Below are 18224 nucleotides of genomic sequence, written 5' to 3' on the forward strand. Positions count from 1 at the left end.
GCGAGGGTAGCAACTATAGTTAAGAATGCAACTTTAATTTATTTTTTTTCTTTGTAAAAGCCTGTGCGCCGGTGTGCGAAAAAAATTCTCTGTTTACACTATCCCATGTCAGCAATACTTTGCTCCTTGCTTTTTGTTACTCTTTAGCGGAAAGGGACAGAAGGGATGAAAATGATGGGTAGATAACAAGGGTAAACACATAAAATGAGCTTATAAAATAGATGCTTATGTTTTTTGAAAAATAACCGAAAGTGTTCTTTGCGCGAAAGGCAGTAATGCTCAAAGAGATGTTAATCTTGAGCCCCAGAAAAAAGGCTGATTACAGACAACTATACCGCAGACATAAAGAACATCGAACAGTACCAGAAACCGCGTAGAGATTGGGATCGATTCACAATTGCACAATGCGCCATCTTCAAGTCTATGGAAAGACATTTTTTTGAAGCTAAGTGCAATATATTTTTGTATCCCTGGGCAGTGAGCACTTACATGCTCGCCTATAGTAAAAATTAACGGTGTAAAAAAAAAGCATGAGAAGTGAAGGGTGTACGCAAATTTAAGTTTTCCTACACGTGGCGCGCCGAGCAAAGGGAACTTATCCCCTCTCCCGAACTTGAACCCCGCGACTGCTTGGTTCGAGGCATGGTGCTGGTGTTTGTTTCTGTTCAAATCTTCGTACGTTATCTCTGTAACCTTGTAACTTACGTGCAAGCGTTGTCTGTGCAAGCTAAAAGATACAGTAAGGTCACCGCTTTCTTCGTAGAGCAGTATGCCTGGCGCATGCTATAGACAAATACAGCGGGTTAGTGCTCTACGTACAGGGTATAAGACGGACTGAAACTTGTAATACGAAATTCACGTATAGAAGACGCGGAGAGAAGAGGGCGTACTAATTGTGCGCTGTCCTTAAGGCGAGTGTGTGCTGAAGGCGATAGCTAAGAGCAATATCGATGTACAAAGAATCGTAAGCATGATAAGCGACCCTAGGTAAAATAAACAGGACCGGTTTTAAGGAGGTTTTCTTCACCGTTCACGCACTGGTTTTGGCATCGCAACCCTCCGGGCGTTATAATGGCTTGTTTCAATCAACTGTCCACTTACAATGGCGTTCCTTTACTCTTTGTTAAAAACCGAAAGGGACATGATCGCTCTTGTCAATAAAGATAAGGACCACTTCTGGACATCCCCCCACTAATGAAATCTGATGCAGTTCTGTGGTGTTCTCCACGAAAACCTTTACTTTGATGAAGGGTTGCAGAAAACATTCACTTGGATTCATTTCTCTTTACAAAAATTTTTGTTTATCGTAGTGCTCCGGGCGTTATAATGGCTTGTTTCAATCAACTGTCCACTTACAATGGCGTTCCTTTACTCTTTGTTAAAAACCGAAAGGGACATGATCGCTCTTGTTCAATAAAGATAAGGACCACTTCTGGACATCCCCCCACTAATGAAATCTGATGCAGTTCTGTGGTGTTCTCCACGAAAACCTTTACTTTGATGAAGGGTTGCAGAAAACATTCTCTTGGATTCATTTCTCTTTACAAAAATTTTTGTTTATCGTAGTGGGTCCGGGTTGTTCCGTGTCAGGCCGCCATAGTTTGGTGAGTTTTATGTAGTGCGGCGAACAAGTCACGTGCGATATGTCGTGAAAGAAACAAGAGCAAATTTCTTGTTCAGATTGGATAAATATCAAGAAACTTCATTTGGTCACAAAAAATACGACCAATCGCTGGTTTTCACAGCTACTTCCTCCCAATTTTTGTATTATGTCACTTCTTAAAAATGAGATCTGGTGCCCTTTTTCGGCGCCGCAACATTGCCAAGAGATAAAAGTGCAGCCCGCCACTACTATATGTAAAAAAAAAGTTAGGAGCACAATGGAAGAAGCTATCCCCCATTGACATGGAATGTTGCCGAGGGCGCCCGCCCCTCTGCGGTGTGTGACGAATTAAATAGTATATTGCTTTCCACGAGTCGCCAGTTTCCTTATCATAGGAACTACCCTTAGCGCAACGGTCACAACCTGCACTTGTGCCAAGTCTTATGACGAACATTATCGCAAGCCTAAACGCGAAAAAAAATTCTTGAAAAGAAAACTTGCAATGGGCGTCGAACTAAGCTCCTCTCTCCCACTGTCTTTCTTAAAAAAGAATATTTGACTGAAGTAAGCCCTACTGCAGAGGAAAAGTTTCCTATGCTTACATTTGACGACGAAAGTTTGTAATTGCGAGGGTTGCCATTTTCTCCGAAAACAGCCATATTATTCAGTCATTATTATTCATTCTTCTGAAGAAAATAAGGCAATTCAACAGTTTTCTATTCAACTATAGCTAGTCATTGCATTAGGATTAAGGAAATGGAACCCAAAAACTCAAGGCTCACGTGTCTCTCATGTCTGAAGAGGAAAGGAAAAGATAAGCAGGATTGTCACTTTTCAGTTTCCGCCAAGCCTTTCTCTTCATTGGGGAAATATTCTACAAAGAATTGTTTCTTGGCCTGTCAGGAGCTTTTTACGCGCAAGCACCTCCATAATATAAGTTCCCCTCAAATAAACGGAAAAAGGACGGGAAAGCAAGGACGTGAAGAAATAGGGACATGGCTGCTGCGATCGTTATAGGAAATGAGTTCTAAGCTTTTAGCTACCGACCGAGTACTTCACTAGTATTTATTTATTTATTTATTTATTTACAATACTGCTGGTCTTATTGCAAGACCATAGCAGGGACAATTAGTACAGTGCAAAAAAGAAAACAAATATAAACATATTATTCAAAGGCAGCAAACATGGCATAAAAGCAAAGGTAGGGAAAAGTGAATTGGCCATAGCAAAAGGATATACAGAACAGATCTTCGACAATGGTAGGCACAATTTAAGAATGCACTCAAAATCGCATACATGACAAGTTAGAAGGGGTTGTCTTCTTGCCTAGATTTGCGGTCACGGTTGCTGCATCGCCACTGTGCATTACGACAAATGCTCTATCTGTGACACGAATGATGATAAGGATTGAGTGCAGGTGATGTTACGATCTAAGCGATTCCATTCACTAATGGAGAGAGGGAAAAAGGAATGCTTAAACGTGTCATTATGGCACACATACTCGGTTAGTGTGTTCATATGTTTGTGCCGTGAAGGTGGCGATTGTGAGTACGTCACGTATTTTTGCACATCTATCCTGTACTGCTCGTGTAATAATTGAAACAAAAATTTTAAGCGCGCTTGTTTTGCTCTTGCGGATAGTGTTTGGAGACTGGATGAAGTTGCAAGCAATGTTGGGGAATCTGTGCGCTTGTATTTATTGTGAATTATTCGTAGGGCTTTGCGTTGTATAGCCTCAAGTTTTGTGATGTTAGTTATTGATTGGGGGAACCAGACTGTGTTCGCGTATTCTAAGACTGGCCTTACAAGGGTTTTGTAGGCCAGGAGTTTGGAAGATACTGGTGCGGACCGCAAGCGTCTCCTGATAAAGAGAAGTTTCCGTAAAGCAGTAGACGTGATATTAGCAATGTGAGAGTCCCACCTCAGGTCAGAAGACAGCGTAATACCTAGATATTTATGGTGTTTAGTTTTCGTTAATGGAACGCCGTTTACAGAGTAAGAAAAGCAAAACGGGAATTTTTTTCTTGTGACTGTCATACAAACGGATTTTTTAGTGTTTATTGTCATTTGCCACGTGTTACACCATTCTGTTATTTTTTTTAGAGAACTGTTTAACGACAGATGGTCTTCGCGGTTGTTAATTGTTTTCTGAAGAATGCAGTCATCTGCGAAGAGCTTAACGCTGCAATCAATGTCATTAGTTATGTCATTGATGAAGAGCAAAAATAACAATGGACCAAGGACTGATCCCTGAGGAACGCCTGACGTTACTGGAACTGTTTTGTATGAAACATACTCAAAAACCCCGAACTGAGACCGATTTGACAAAAAATCTTCTAACCAAGATAGTAATTCGCCTTCCCCGATAACAGTTTTTAGTTTTCCTAGCAACTTATTGTGTGATACAGAGTCAAATGCCTTTGAGAAATCGAGCAATATTATGTCTGTCTGGCTACAGTTATTAATATTAAGTGCTAGATCGTGTAAAACCTCTGTTAGTTGAGTAACGGTTGATAACCCGCGTCTGAATCCATGCTGATGGGGTGTCAATATACTATTGCGCTCCAGGCATGAGGTTATGTGCTTCGAAATTATGTGTTCCAAAATTTTACATGATGTACTTGTAAGAGAGATTGGCTTAGAGTTTGAGGGTGAGGTAGTGTCCCCTGATTTATGAACAGGTATGACCTTTGCCATTTTCCAGTCTCTGGGCAGCCTTGATGATGAAACAGACTTGCGAAAAATAATACCAAGGTACTTGCTACACCATTCGGCATATCTTTTTAAAAACTCATTTGGAATATCATCCGGACCTGTTGATTTTTTTGGATCTAGGTTCAGCAGAAGATTGAAAATCTCGTCATCGGTAATTCTGAGAGGTTCAATATTTAGCAGGGGCAAATTGCAGGAGTCGGGGATGATGCCGTTATCTTTAGTAAAGACTGAAAAGAAGAAATCGTTGTACATATTAGCAGTATTGTCCTTATCTTCTACAGAGAGACCGGGCTGCACCGTTTTCTGGCCACGAAAATGGCTCCAAAACCTGTGTGGATTATTTCTCAAAAAACTTGGGAAAGTTACATTGAAGTAGTAGTCTTTCGCTTGTTTCGTGACCTGCTTGAGCTTTTCAACGGCACTTTTTAATTTAGATTTCCTCAAATGACTACCACCTTTGGTCTTGATAGCTTTGCGTAACCTCTTTACTTGACGCTGCACGTGAATGACGTCTCTAGTGATCCAAGGGTTATTTTTAGCGATGCGTTTGTTCTTGAGCGGGACAAAGTTAGTCATACAGTACTGTACAGCGCGTTTAAAGATAAGCCATGTAGCGTCTATGTCGTCTATATCGATCTAATTAGCTTCTCAATGTTTTGCAATGCATGAAACTACTGGGTATTAAAAGTACACATCATATTGTAGAAACAGTTTTCTCATCATATATATATACGGCTACTGCTGGAATTGTGCAGCATTCTCCAATGCGCCACAGAAGAACTAGCCTAATTCATTGTTTGCCGACCTGTTTGCCGGCGCTGAGCCGTCAACGATGGCTATTTGTGTTCCTAAGACAAACCATAAAGCTCCATTTAGGAAGCCAAGGATATCAAAATAATAATCTCTCAATAGTGCTTAAATCGCATGCCTCCACTGAGAGTTCCGTAGGCACCACAAATGACTAAGGACAAAAAAAAAGAACTTATTCATTACACTATCATTACAGCATTTCCTACCCATACTAATTGTTTGATATCACACGTATGGGGCTAATCGAACTCCTAAATATTAGCCCATTTCATTCACTTTTACAAGCCACCTCAGTGTTTATGGTGCTCGGCTGCTGGCCCGAAAGACGCGGGTTTGATCCCGGTCGCGGCTGTCGCATTTAGATGGAGGTGAAATACTAGATGCTTGTGCACTGTTCGATGTCAGTGCACGTTAAAGAACCCCGTGTGGTCGCAGTTACCCGGAACCCTCCTCTACGGCGTCTCTGATAGCCTGACCCCCTTTGGGACGTTAAGACCTATAATACTTTAAACTGAATTCAGCGTCAAAATTCAATAAAAGCAAATATCATTGTCGCCTGCACCTGATGCCGCGGCGTAATAAACAAGAAATAATGAAAGATGAGAGCTTGAGTCAAAAGCCCTCATTTTTATCTTTCTCCCAGCAGGGGAGCACTTATGTGTCGCTTTTGGGAAGGAGATTGGAAGGGTGGGGTTGGACACATATAAACCATGTATCTTATGGACATTTTTGGCAAAAACAGTTCGGCTCAACGAGGATTTTCTAGTGAAAATTTCTCTCTTGTGAGATAAGGAGGCAGTCGCATAACGCATAAATCCGCCCCTGTCTCTCGGTCAGTAATCGAATAACCGGATCGGTAATTGAATAACCGGAAGTTGCTATTTTTGATGGGGGCTCACTCACAAAATACGGCTTTTGTTTCGCTGAACAACAGCCTGGTAACATACGTGAAGCCTCATGATGCATTCCAAGGACGCCAGAGAATCATTTCTGTCTGATCACAGAACTGTTGAACAGGCTGAAGTGAGGAAATGAGGGGCTGGTTACGACATTAAAGCAGACAGTCAATGGATTGTGAGATTTTTTTTTTTTTGGGGGGGGGGGTAATGAAAATGAAAAATAAGAAGCGTACTCATTTTTGAAACGGCGGATAAATAAACTGAAAGTAGAAGTAAACACCAACCCGTGCCTGGGGTGGGATCCGAGCCCGCAAATTCCGCAAGCCACACACGGCGCTCTGGGACGTGAGGTATGATAGTGGATGTCCAGCTTTCTATTTGAGAGTGTATTTTTTCGCATTAGCCTAGCCTTGGGAGTGTTCAACAGTGTCGCCCTCAACCATATCAGGGGAGGCGGAACGTCGCGTCATAACACCAGCGCCACGTCGAACGTGATCGAACGATGAGGGCGGCAGCTTTGTGATGACCCACTTCGTCCTCGCATCTCTTTTTTTTTTGCTTCGTGTTAATTTATCTTCCATCCGCAAAATGAATACACTGCTATTTCACACTTTGAACAAAACGACAAAAAGAAAATCCTCACCCCCTGTGCTTGTCCTGGTTTCCGTGACTGTTAGTTTCTTTAAAATGCATATTGCCAGATGGCACTTGCCGGGAATACGTTGAAGCTCCGCTGTCAGGCCCCTCGTAATCCTGTCATCAACCTCTATCTGCCAATATAGACTTTTCGAATAAGTGCGTGAAAAATACTTGACAATCCGGTGTTTGTACTTCGAGTCGCCAATTCATGGCAGAGGGTACACGTGTTTTTCAATACCCGTGTTTCACTTTTTCTAGACTACATAGCAGCGTAGTGTACCATCCTTCTCTTTAACAAGGACCACCGGTGAAGACCAGGGAGTTTTCGAAGCCTGAATAAAACCATCATATACCATTTAACCTGAGTTGGAATTACCTCGCCCTGTTTAGACGAAACATGGTATGGCTGTTGTCGGATCGGACGTGCTCCATCGTACGTGATGATGCGGTATCAGGTGATGGGTGTCTGACGCACTTTACACGACAATATCCTAACGCGCCCCTTATTTCCCTATCCTCTCCTGTTGAACACCTAACGATGGTCTAATTTGGCAGTCTTCATCTCTTAGGCAGAATAAAACGGTTGTTGCAAACGTATATGGACTCCGGTTGCGGTTAGACGCATTCCTGATGTGCTTACATGCTATACTATCCTCTCTGTTCTATCCACATCGCCACCCATCATAACTTTCTTTCATCCCCTCTCTCCCTTCCGCAATGCAGAGTAGTAATGATTCACACGGCCTAACTCTCTGCTTTTCTCTGTGAATAAATCTCTGTCTCGCATAGATGCCGTCCTCGCCGTTCAACCATATTCTACCTGGCACCTGCCGTATGCGAGGCGGTTTCACGTCTGCTGGAATTATTCAGGATGGCACTGGTGAACACCCTCAACGTTAGGCTACTCGAAACACAAATACACTCGAAAGGTAAGCGCAGTGAAAGAAGCCAAGTCACCGAAACCAAGTAGCACAGGGGAATACAGTACCTCGCTCGGTAGAACAGCGTATTTGACATGTGGAAATCGTAGGTTTGGATTCCACAGGCGAGATGTGGTTGTCTTTTCTTTTTACTATGTGTTCATTTATCTTCTATCCAAAAGTGATTAGACACTTAGTATAGTTCTTTGGTCAAAACCAAACCCATAAAAAATTCCCCTGTGCTTTTTGTTGGTTTCAATTACTGTGGGCTCCATTCATATGTTTTAACAGAACTAAAGAATCGTGACAGTTGTTTTCGATGTAAATAACGCGCTACACTAGTAATTGGACGAGACTGCTGCCGTAGCTAAGTGGGCGCCTCTTTCAAAAACGTCGCACTTGCACTCCCTCAACCAACCTGCGATGGCCAGGTTGACACTTGCAATGCCGCTATTTACTCTCTGCATACACTTCAACAAACCTCACAATCGCCAGAGAAATAATGAAACAGCCAGCGTTTATACACCTTACCTATAGTTTCTGCGTTTTAGCGCCCTGTGCGTAATGCACTTTCTTGCGCTTAACGAATGGCTAGGGCATTTCTAATTGCAATGACAGTGAACGAAGCCGGAGCGATAGATTAAAACATGTGCGGCGCCCAGTAGCACCTGTCGCTAAACATCCAAGGCCAAAGCCTCTTTACTGGATTGCAGTGGTTGCTTCTACTTACTAGCTTAGCAGTTAAATATGCTGAGGAGAAACCCTAATATCCATGCAGAGATTGCTCGAAAAAATTTCGCGTCGTTCCTTTGCTGCAGTGTGTGTCTCCGGCCCAATTCAGGACCCAATACGTTAGCCTCAGAACTTTTGCGGTTGGTGGTTCATTGACTAATGCCAAGGAAAAGAAATGCTTTAAATACCGGGCAAGTGTTACCTTGATACTATGAAATGAGATCGGAGCTAAAACACTATATAAAAGAAGCTGGTCAGCTACCAAAGCCATAAAAAGCTCGTTTTATTACATAGCTAAACTATTCTATCAGTTTTCATTGCGAACTGGTCAGAGGACAGTGGCCCGATTTTGCATGAATTGCAACCCACTAGTCAAGCAGTGTGGCAAGTCGATTGGGGTAATGTTACTCCCGTTTTGATCCATCACACACCACGTAAAGTAAGCTGTCATCTGCGCGAACCTCGGTTTAACGAATATTTCACAATCATGAACTTTTTAACACTCCCCGGCCGTTTCCTTATTCATTCCATAAAAAGAAATCAGAGGACCGTATATCGTAGAAGTGTCTTCTGCAGGGCTCGTTCGTAGATCATAATCGTGCATATTTCAAACGAGCGAAAACCTTAGCTGGGCCCAAGAGTGTTTTTATAATCGGTTTAACAAACTTTTGCACTCCACGCCGAGCCTGTAGCACTTCAAGCTACTCTTCAAGCGGACGCGGTAGCGGCGTGATATTTCTGCCATCTGTAGCACATGCCAGGGTCGCTCATAAAAGGTGAACTCCGTGAAGGTTTTCTTTTTGGACAATCATCAGCTGTCAGTTTACTCTTGGAGGTAATTTCAAGTAGATGGTGATGGATTCATTGCACAATTTCGACATGAATAAATACAGAAGCGCATTTATTGGCGCTTCTTTTTTTATTTCATTTTCTGCTCCAACATACCGTTTGGTCCCATCGGAGTAGCTCTAAATCGAGTGGCCTAAAAATGGGCTAGCTCACGAATGAGGCATTGCTTCATGAACATTGTCGTCAATAGCGAGGCCGAAAATCGAAATCGATAGGCAAACTTCGGTCAGTCACACCAACAAGCGCTTTTATTTGTTTATCCGGGAAAATATTTTTTTACAAATAAATCGCGCAAATACGTACGCATGGCGTCAGCTATGGAGGTATCTTGTTGACTTACTTTGTACAGATTTTTGTAAGCGACTAAATAGTTTTTATCAGCCTTCATAATTGTGTGCGTTGCGCTCTGTGCTATTTCATGCGTGAATATTAGGTTCAGTGAATTTTCGCTTGAGCGGAATTTCCCTGAGGTCTCTTGGAGTTCACTAAAGAGAGAGTTTGTGAACTGTAAGGAAAGTGGCTCAAATATGTCGCTTTAAACATGATTTCATAGTGAACGAACACTACAGTGGTAAAATACGGGAAACCTGACCTACGGAGCGCTTCATTTTTAGATTTTGTTCACTTCGGGATCATATGAGTGTCTCAGTGAAGTTGTGAGGAAACGACAATGTGGTATTCATTTTGATTGCAAACAGAATTTATGAAAGAAAAGCTCATCAAAGCAATGCGAAGTAAGAATACCCAATGAACTCCGTATAAGCATAAATTCCGTCGGCAATGGTGGAGGTCAGCCACCGCCCTTCAGGTGAGCACCGCAAGAGATATGCACAGTCTGTTAGTCACGCCTCTACCATTGAACGGTTCTCTCTTTTTGTCACATAAAATGCAGTGGATATGATTTACGAAGACACTTTTTATGCACCGCTGAATAATTTCTGAATATGTTTATACTGCTGTCTTCTTTAGAACCGCATCTTTCTGCTTCTTGAAGCTCAATTGGCCCACTATGTATCCTGCTGTTTGTTTTAGCGTTGTACCTCCTCTGCCGAAAGTAACCGAGCAACTGGGTTTGCTTCTCAGTGGTACTGTGGAGATTTTGCGGCACTCCCAAGGCCTAAAAGGTCCCGAAAAATAAGAACAATGGTTCTATTTCGCCTTACGTAGACTTAGGGCTTAAATGCTCCCATTATAGTCCTGCTATACGGCCAAGAAGCAAACTCTGTTGATCAGTTACTTTGGCAAAGGCGGTACAAACCGGGTGTTTCACCCAAGCTGTTTTAGAATTTTTAAAAGTAGGCTTTTTGAGTTAGAAGAGGGCTTTTTTCAGCACAGCGTTTTCAGTAGTGTCACGCATCAGAATACTGCTGGTTAACTAATATTTTATACTTAGCCTTTTAACTATTATTTTTAGTCTTCTTATTTATTGAGAGGCGTGCAGTCTGCGGCAAGTTATATTCATATCAGTTTTTGAATTTCGAAAACACAGTTAGCCTCAGCGCTGCGCTGCAACAAATTCTGGCTACATCTGGCCAAAACACATGCGCTTTCGAGAAGCTTCCAGGCAACGCAGCCCCTCCGGTGCACGTAACTCTTCGACATAGCCAGAATTTGTTGGGCCACAGCGATGATGGTAACTGATGTGGAAACTTTTATGCCGAATATCTTCTAACTCCAAAAGCCTGTTTTTAAACATTTCAGAACATCTTAGGCGAAACACCCGGGATATAAGCAACCGACGATCTCTACACATGAGAATGCATGCGAACGTACGCGAAAAATATTGTTAGATATGACAGCTTAGTGTCACGTGACCTCTTCAACTTCTAATTTGTAACTCTGGCGCACTTAACGCTAGTGTGTTCACCTGTGTAGCACATTATGCAAAGCATGCAAGCACAAAGCGGACGTCGCGTACACCGGCGATTCTCTAAAAGCCTAAGAAACAAAGGCTTTCAGCAAGCATTCACTCCGTCACTCTGCAAAAAGCGTGTGTAATCGTTTCCAGCGAACCACTGCGTTAATGTGATCTCTTCGCTTCCACGTCAGGTAGGCGTGGCGTGGGCTCCTTGAAAGGCAGAAAAGCTCAAATTGGACACTGGGCTTTCCTGCAAGTATGAGAAGATTTCACTGTTAACGACAACTTCCTTTCTGCTGCGGGGGTTTCTTCTAACAGCACGGAATGGTCCCAAGCCTGCACGTTACGTTAGCTTACGCGTTGACGTCAATTATTTCCAGCAAGAGCAAAAGCCCTCTTTAGCTCTCAAATAGAGATTGTCCACGAATGTGAGCAACGTATTCCAGCAACGCAATGCACCCGGGCCGCTCACGAGATGCTTGTGCGTCTTGTTAGAAACAGAGAGTCAACGGGCAACTTAATTGGCCGTTGCGGAGTTTGACCCTGGAACCACTTCCTCTCTCGGACTCTTCGTGTTTTGCATGCTTCCTTTTGTCTCCGTATGTCTCTCTTTCATGCAAAACATTCTTCTCACGTTCGCGGCGATGCCTTAACAACAAAAACACAAACAATGGAACCGCTCTTATTACCGCTGACCCTCGCCAGCTTACTGCGCGACCGCAGCCACTGGGAAAAGAATGTATGAGAAAAAAAGAACGGATTAACGTCAACCAACCGGAACATGAGAAAGTACGAAGATCTCCTTTCCACACTAACCCCGTGGAGTATTTACACCACGACGGCGAATCGTGTACTTCAAAAAAACAGAGCACCCTAACTGGATAGTCTCGACATATATGCGCACCTCCTTTTCTGCTAGCGAAAGGCGCCAATTTGGGCCAGACGTTTGAGGACAGCATCATATAGACGTCTAGAATGGACGACAAGGGGTTTAAGACAGGTAGCACGTTGTGCTAGAAGCCGATAAAACTCCACGGGAGATAGTCCTTCGTGCTTCAGCAGGACGTGTATTGCAGTCCAGTGCGTTGTAAGTCGTGGCAAGTGAACCTGCGGTCAGGCAAGGAGCATCTTCGGTTCACGTTTGTAGCTTCATTTAACTTGCTGCTAGCACAGCCCACATGCGGATGTTCCGTGCGTGTCATTGAGGCTATCGGCAACGTCATCGAGCGGCTTGCTTCTCACGGGCGACCTTTCATCCCCCACACTGAGTACTCAAGAGGAAACACTGTCTGTTCGTGCCTTCACGAAATTAAAGCAATCGTAGGCGCTACTAGCCCACCTGCTCACCACCGGTGGCGAATTCGCAGCACAGAAAGGTGTTCGTCAAAGCGTCCTTCCGGCTCCTGGGTCACACGGAAAACAAAGGAACTGAACTCCGACGCACCGTGCAAGACATGTTTGTGCTGTGGACTTCCGAGTCACCGTCACTGTCGTCTCAGTTAGGCGTACTTGCGCGAGTGTCACCGCTCTTGGTCCTTCTCGCTGCATGCATCTTCTTGGCGAGACCTGTCGTGGAGTGGGTGAAAATATGGGTGGCCCTCCGACCTCTGCCAGGTCCCTGGGACGGAATCCCTTTCTGGTATTCCGTAAAGGCGTACTGGAACATGAGGAAAACAACGGGAGTCAAGGACGCTACTGTCGGTGAGTCGGAATTTTTGAGATCATCCTGCAGATTGTAAAAACAGGAGACGTCCTTCGTGCTGTAGCGGGTGCCCGAATGGTAACTTATTATGGAGTGTAGAAGTGGCGGTTTGCCTGACCTCAGACTGGCACTTCAACACATCACTAAGGGATTTTCTTTTTCCTTTGCCTAATCTCTGTAAACAAGTGCTCTTCATTCTCATTTACTACAGTTTTTTTTTAATCTTCATTGTGTCTCAGTTTGATTTGTCACTTTATGCTATCACTGCTTTGGGCAAGAGACGTGTGACTCCTAAGAGTGATCAGACTTTTTGCTTGAATTATTTTTCCATCTGCGTTTCGCGCTCTTTGAACATGAGCGGGTGTTTTTTTTATTTTATGTTCATTGTGAATTTAACGAGCATCGAAGCTAGCCCCTTCATTTTTTTGTTTTTTTACTGTCTGCAATTCTCCTCTTCAAATAAAAACACCAGTTATGTACGCGCTGGTGTGGTGGAAAGTGCTACAGTTCGTGAACGTAACTGAGTGAGCATTCATGAAGTCGACAAGAGCGCGCCAGTTCGACATTTCTGAATAAAAAGTGCTCATCGGGTTCATGTAAACGCTACCACATCGAGCAGAGCCAGCATCGGTTCGGTCTGAGTCAGCCCGCCTCAATGTGGTAGGCTGACCAATCCTGACCAGCTCTGCAAGCTGCATAGCGGATTAGGATCAATCTTAACGGGCGGGTTACGGTCAGTTACGCGGCCGGATCAAGTCAGCTTAGCGAAGAGCCGCTGTGAAAATTTTAAATTTTTATTGCCACGCCCTCTTGCTTCCTCTCAAAGAAAGAGGACGCTGTGATCTGGGCCCGCTTGATGCGAACCTGTGTAAACATGGTTGGCTCGACCTGCGTCAGCGCTATTTTTTTATTCGATCCGCTCTCATGAGGTTGATCTTAAGCGAATCTATTGAGAACTTGTCGTGGCCAGAAAACGACCGCCAAATTCGCGTCATTGTTAACTGTGCTCTCATAGTAACGAATGCGCAAAATGCATTCTTTCTTCACAGACTTCGGTACTTCCTCACGGCGGCCTGAACACTTCATTCTGAATTCGTCCGACCGCGTCACAGATGAAACAAGAGTGATGTGCCGCATTTCTTCTTTCAAAACGCAGGCTTCCTGACAATAGTGAACCAGCTGACTCGAGAGTACCAGTGGAGGACATTCAAGGTTTATCTCGGCCCGATGCCCGTCGTGGTCGTACACACTCCCGAAGCGGCTGAGGTAACTCCCAGCCTGGTCATGCATTGCACGTGCGGATAGATGGGACGGCGAGGATTGCGTGTGCAAAAACAATGCTTTTTGACGCAGATTAGTGCTGAATAGGTGGCTACCGGAGTTCGATTCACAGAGAATCATCACTGTTGCTTCCAGAATACGAGAGGGAAGCAGTTCAGTCGGCGATCGGGCACTGTCTGATCATGATAACAAAATGCTCTGCGAATAAGGCCGCAGAAGTCTTTTTTTTTCACCAAAGGGCTTAGGAAAAATATTCACCGCTGTTCCGGTGACTGTTCTGCATCAGCAGAACAGAAGTTTGATTCATTATTATCGCACTTTGACCTTACTGGAGAGCCACCCCATGGACTAAGCAGAGGCAGCAAAAATGTCGCAGTCTCTCTATGTAAACGATGATCATATGTTTTCGGGAAGCAGTTTGTTCCGGACGCGAGACGAAAGCGACTGCTCTCAGCAAATGTCCTGGATAGTTAGTGCTGCTGTGGAACATGAATTCTGCCATTAAGCTGGAAGCGCCCTTTTATATGATATACACCCTAGCAGTACAAACGCTCGGACTTGCGTCGCAGCAATCTGATGCTGTTTTGATGCTATACTGTAGCGCAGCAATCGACGTAAAGGACAAATGTCCCTCAGAGACCAACTTGTACACACACGATAATTGTCCAAGCCTCTCGCTGAGCTTGTTTGCTTTAGACCTGGTGCTGGAATTAACATGTCAAAGACGTCAGATTCCTGTAGAATTAAAGTAAGTTGGCCCAGTTGGTAGCGGTCCCCTTTCATTAAAATAGCGCAGAAAATAGGACGACTAGAACACTCCACCTTCCGTTCTTTTGGCACTCTTTTATTTATTTATTTATTTATTTATTATTTATTTATTTATTTTCCCGGGTTGCCATGAAAATTAGTCAGATTGCTGTTTCATCAGCGCCTTTTTGGCGTTCTTGCAGACTGTCCTTTGCCCCTGGTAACACGCTACAGTAGCAGTTTCTATACCAATGACACCAAAACTGATGCGTCTTTTTAGCGTTAACATCTAGGCTAACCCATGCATGAGCTATACAGCTTTACAAATCCCCGGGTGAGCTCAACGAAGCCACTAAAAGTTTTTTTTTTTAGATTTGAAAGACAGGACTGAAGAAGTTATGCGGTTACTGTAGTGTTTGTGTTCCCTACTAAAGTCGCTTACTTTAAGTAACTCTCGTAGTGAACACGTATTCAGATTCCAAATATCTTAGAAGTGTTTAGTTTACTATGCGATCTTCATCAGCACAAGGCTTGAGCGATGCGGAACTACAAGAAAAGCATGCTTTTCTTATCAATATACTTTTTCTGTCATGCTTAACAAGAAATTAGGCTTTTCTTGCTTTAACATTGTTAGTCGTACTGCTGGTCCCGAATGGGCAATTCCCTCACCTTTGTTGCGCTCTGCAGACCCTGCTGATGAGCAAGGAAAACCACCGGAAACCATACGTGTACAGCTTCTTGTCCAACTGGCTGGGCCCACACAACCTGGTGACAGCGTAAGTCGATTAAATTTCGACATTTTTCTTAAGGTTGATGTAATGAGCATAACGGACCAAAAAAGAGAGAACAGATTTAGTGGTAAAGGTGTATTGTATTGTACGCCGACACCAAAGCTTAACGCCCACTGTAAAGACTGCTGTGACGCAAGAGGTTATTTCTGCGACTGTTCAGCTTTTCTCCCTGCCGTAGCATGCAAACATTCAGTTTCGGTGTCCTCTCAGAGGCCTGGCGAGAGGGATGACCATATCTGCTACCAATGCAGGACTAGCCCACAACGGTCGTGGCCATATACTACCTAATGCACCTTATCTTAAAAATGCGCTGCGTTCTTTTCTGTGTGTAAAAACTAGGGAAACAAAAGATGACGTCACTGAAAATACGGCACTATATACCAGGCGTAGGAGCTAAATGCAAACGAGGTTTTTCAAAAGATGAAGTTTCCTATGCAAGTGACACCAACAAACTGCTGTTTAGAGTAGTGTGTCTAGTGGGCAGGATTTTTTCTTTCTGCAATGTTAATTAGTTATGATCAATTAGCTAACTTTTCAATATCAATTTCGGGAATATAAAGGCAAGTACGAAACGTTTAGATCACCTTGAAAAACGATTGGCTGAAATAAATGCAGCAAGGTACCATTTAGGTACCTTTCTTAACTGGGCCAAAAAGAAAGCACGCGTAATTGAACTCTACCACTTTACAAGTGGTGCTTGTCGAAGCTTCCTACCCAGGAGAAATAGCGACTTCATTTCGAATTGGCACCTGCCGTCATTGCAACACGTCATCAGCGGATGTTGCGTTCGCACTAGGCTTCCGGCGCTCCTCATGCGCCGTCTTTCGGTTTGGCGCGGGAAAAAACTCGAGACCTTCTCGCGCTGCTAGTGTTTGTAAAACGTGTTATTCTTCGCTTTAAAAACTAATACGGCATCGTCGTCTCCGCGGCTACAAACTCGCCATTGACAAAACCCTCCAAACTTCGCAAAATATAAACATAATTCGTAATTTTTAATTAACCAGTAACTAATAAGCACGTCTTTCACAATGATGTCCGCCGAAACTAGCAGTTTTCTTTTGAAGTGTTTTTCTTTTTTGCCTCGAATAACCTATATTTAAGAATTTTTCAAACTATTCGCTGAAACACCCGTTATGTCTGCAGCTTAAGCATCAGATTTGCACTCCGGATAGAAGGTTGCCTGTTGCACGCCTGGTCCGACACGGCCTGTGCACTTAGGGATGTTAACATCAGATTGAGCAAATTGAACTGAAACCTTATGTTAAGAGGGAAGTAACTGAGCGAAGGTAATTCACTTGTATTTATTTAATTATTTGCGGAAATGGCCCACGTATGATGCATCACATGAGGTATGGGCATGACAGGTAGGATAACGACCTCGATGGTATTCTTGGCATGGTGGGGGTTTATATGGTGTACGGCGCTGGGGCAGATCTTTCCAGTGCCGAGATGTTTTGACGAAAAATTACCAACGATGAGCGGCGGTTTTCGCAGCAAGAGATTAGATGCCCTTGATGTTGCTTATTGGGGTCGAAGTGCTATGAGGTGGTGATATGATTTATGACCCTGAAGGCAGATCAAATTGTTAAACTCGGGAAAGAAATGTTCCGTCATGTTTGGGACACAGGTAGGTTGGCTCAAAATTTTGAAGCAGAGACACCAGTTTAATACCAGTAATCAGAACAAAAGAAACGAATTGCGCGATTTGCTGCTTTTTAAAAGGTTAAAGAAAGGTCAGACTGCTCCAGCTCCCGTACTGCTGACGCGTATTCTAGTTTTGGACGAACAAAATTTTGAAATGTTAGTAATTTGTGCAGCGAGAAGGAAATCGTAGAATTCACGTTAAGAAAAACAAGGGTGCGGTTGCCCTTATTAGCGATGTTCATGAGATGAGATGACCACATTTGATTGTGCATTATAGTAATAGCCAAGTATTAAGGTAATATGGTATTAAGGTAGCCAGGTATTAAGATATTAAGGTAATAGCGCATTAAGGTCCGACAGCCTGCTATAAAAAGAAATCAAGCATGTTTTGGTAATATTTACCGACTTTAACCAGCTCTTGCTACTTGGTTAAATCCTGGCAAGAACTCATATTATGTCAGCCTTAGTTCTTTTAATGATGGGATGATGATTACGAAATCATCCGCAACTTTGAGGAAATATCTATAGGTAGAACAACTGTGTAAGTAAGAAAAAGCAAAGGTGCAAGCATCGTGCCTTACGTAATACATTAAATAACTGCCAAAAGGCGGGAGGAATAATTTTCAGGATACATAAATTGCCCTCCGTAAGTGAAAAAACTGGAAATCCATTCCTTTATCAAATGGTTATTGTTTCAAGGAGTTCTGAAAGAGGCTGTAAAGAAAGTTGTGGTATCCCTGAAATGTTCAAGGACACCTCTTCACAAATATCCTCCAGCAAGAATTTTTTTAATGCGTTTGTTAGAAGCTAAGTTGTAGTAAAAGTTTAACTTAAGCGTATTAGCGCCTTTACCTCTCCTCTCCTCACTTTTTGCACGCTGGAAGGTCAGCGCTCCCCCGCCGGCCGCACCCGCTCGGCTCAGTCGCCGGCTGCCGTCGCGCGCGGGAATTTCCATTGGGCCGGAGCGTCCTGACACACTGGAGCGACGCGACTGACTGGCCGCGGCTATGGTAGCTGCGCGACGTCCGAAAATG

At 43.6% G+C, this 18224-nt stretch overlaps 1 protein-coding gene across 1 annotated transcript in view; it reads left to right on the forward strand.

Annotated features, from left to right (window-relative positions):
• Positions 1-11888: 11888 nt before the first annotated feature.
• Positions 11889-18224, forward strand: part of LOC144115702 (cytochrome P450 4V2-like) — a 48977-nt gene continuing 42641 nt past the window's right edge. Inside the window, exons 1-3 of the mRNA XM_077650175.1 lie at positions 11889-12726; positions 13884-13993; positions 15443-15531. Coding sequence (XP_077506301.1) covers positions 12480-12726; positions 13884-13993; positions 15443-15531 — 446 coding nt within the window. The 5' untranslated portion in view covers positions 11889-12479. The remainder of the gene's footprint in view (positions 12727-13883; positions 13994-15442; positions 15532-18224) is intronic.

The sequence above is a fragment of the Amblyomma americanum genome, chromosome 1, assembly GCF_052857255.1.
Source record: "Amblyomma americanum isolate KBUSLIRL-KWMA chromosome 1, ASM5285725v1, whole genome shotgun sequence".
NCBI lineage: Eukaryota > Metazoa > Arthropoda > Arachnida > Ixodida > Ixodidae > Amblyomma > Amblyomma americanum.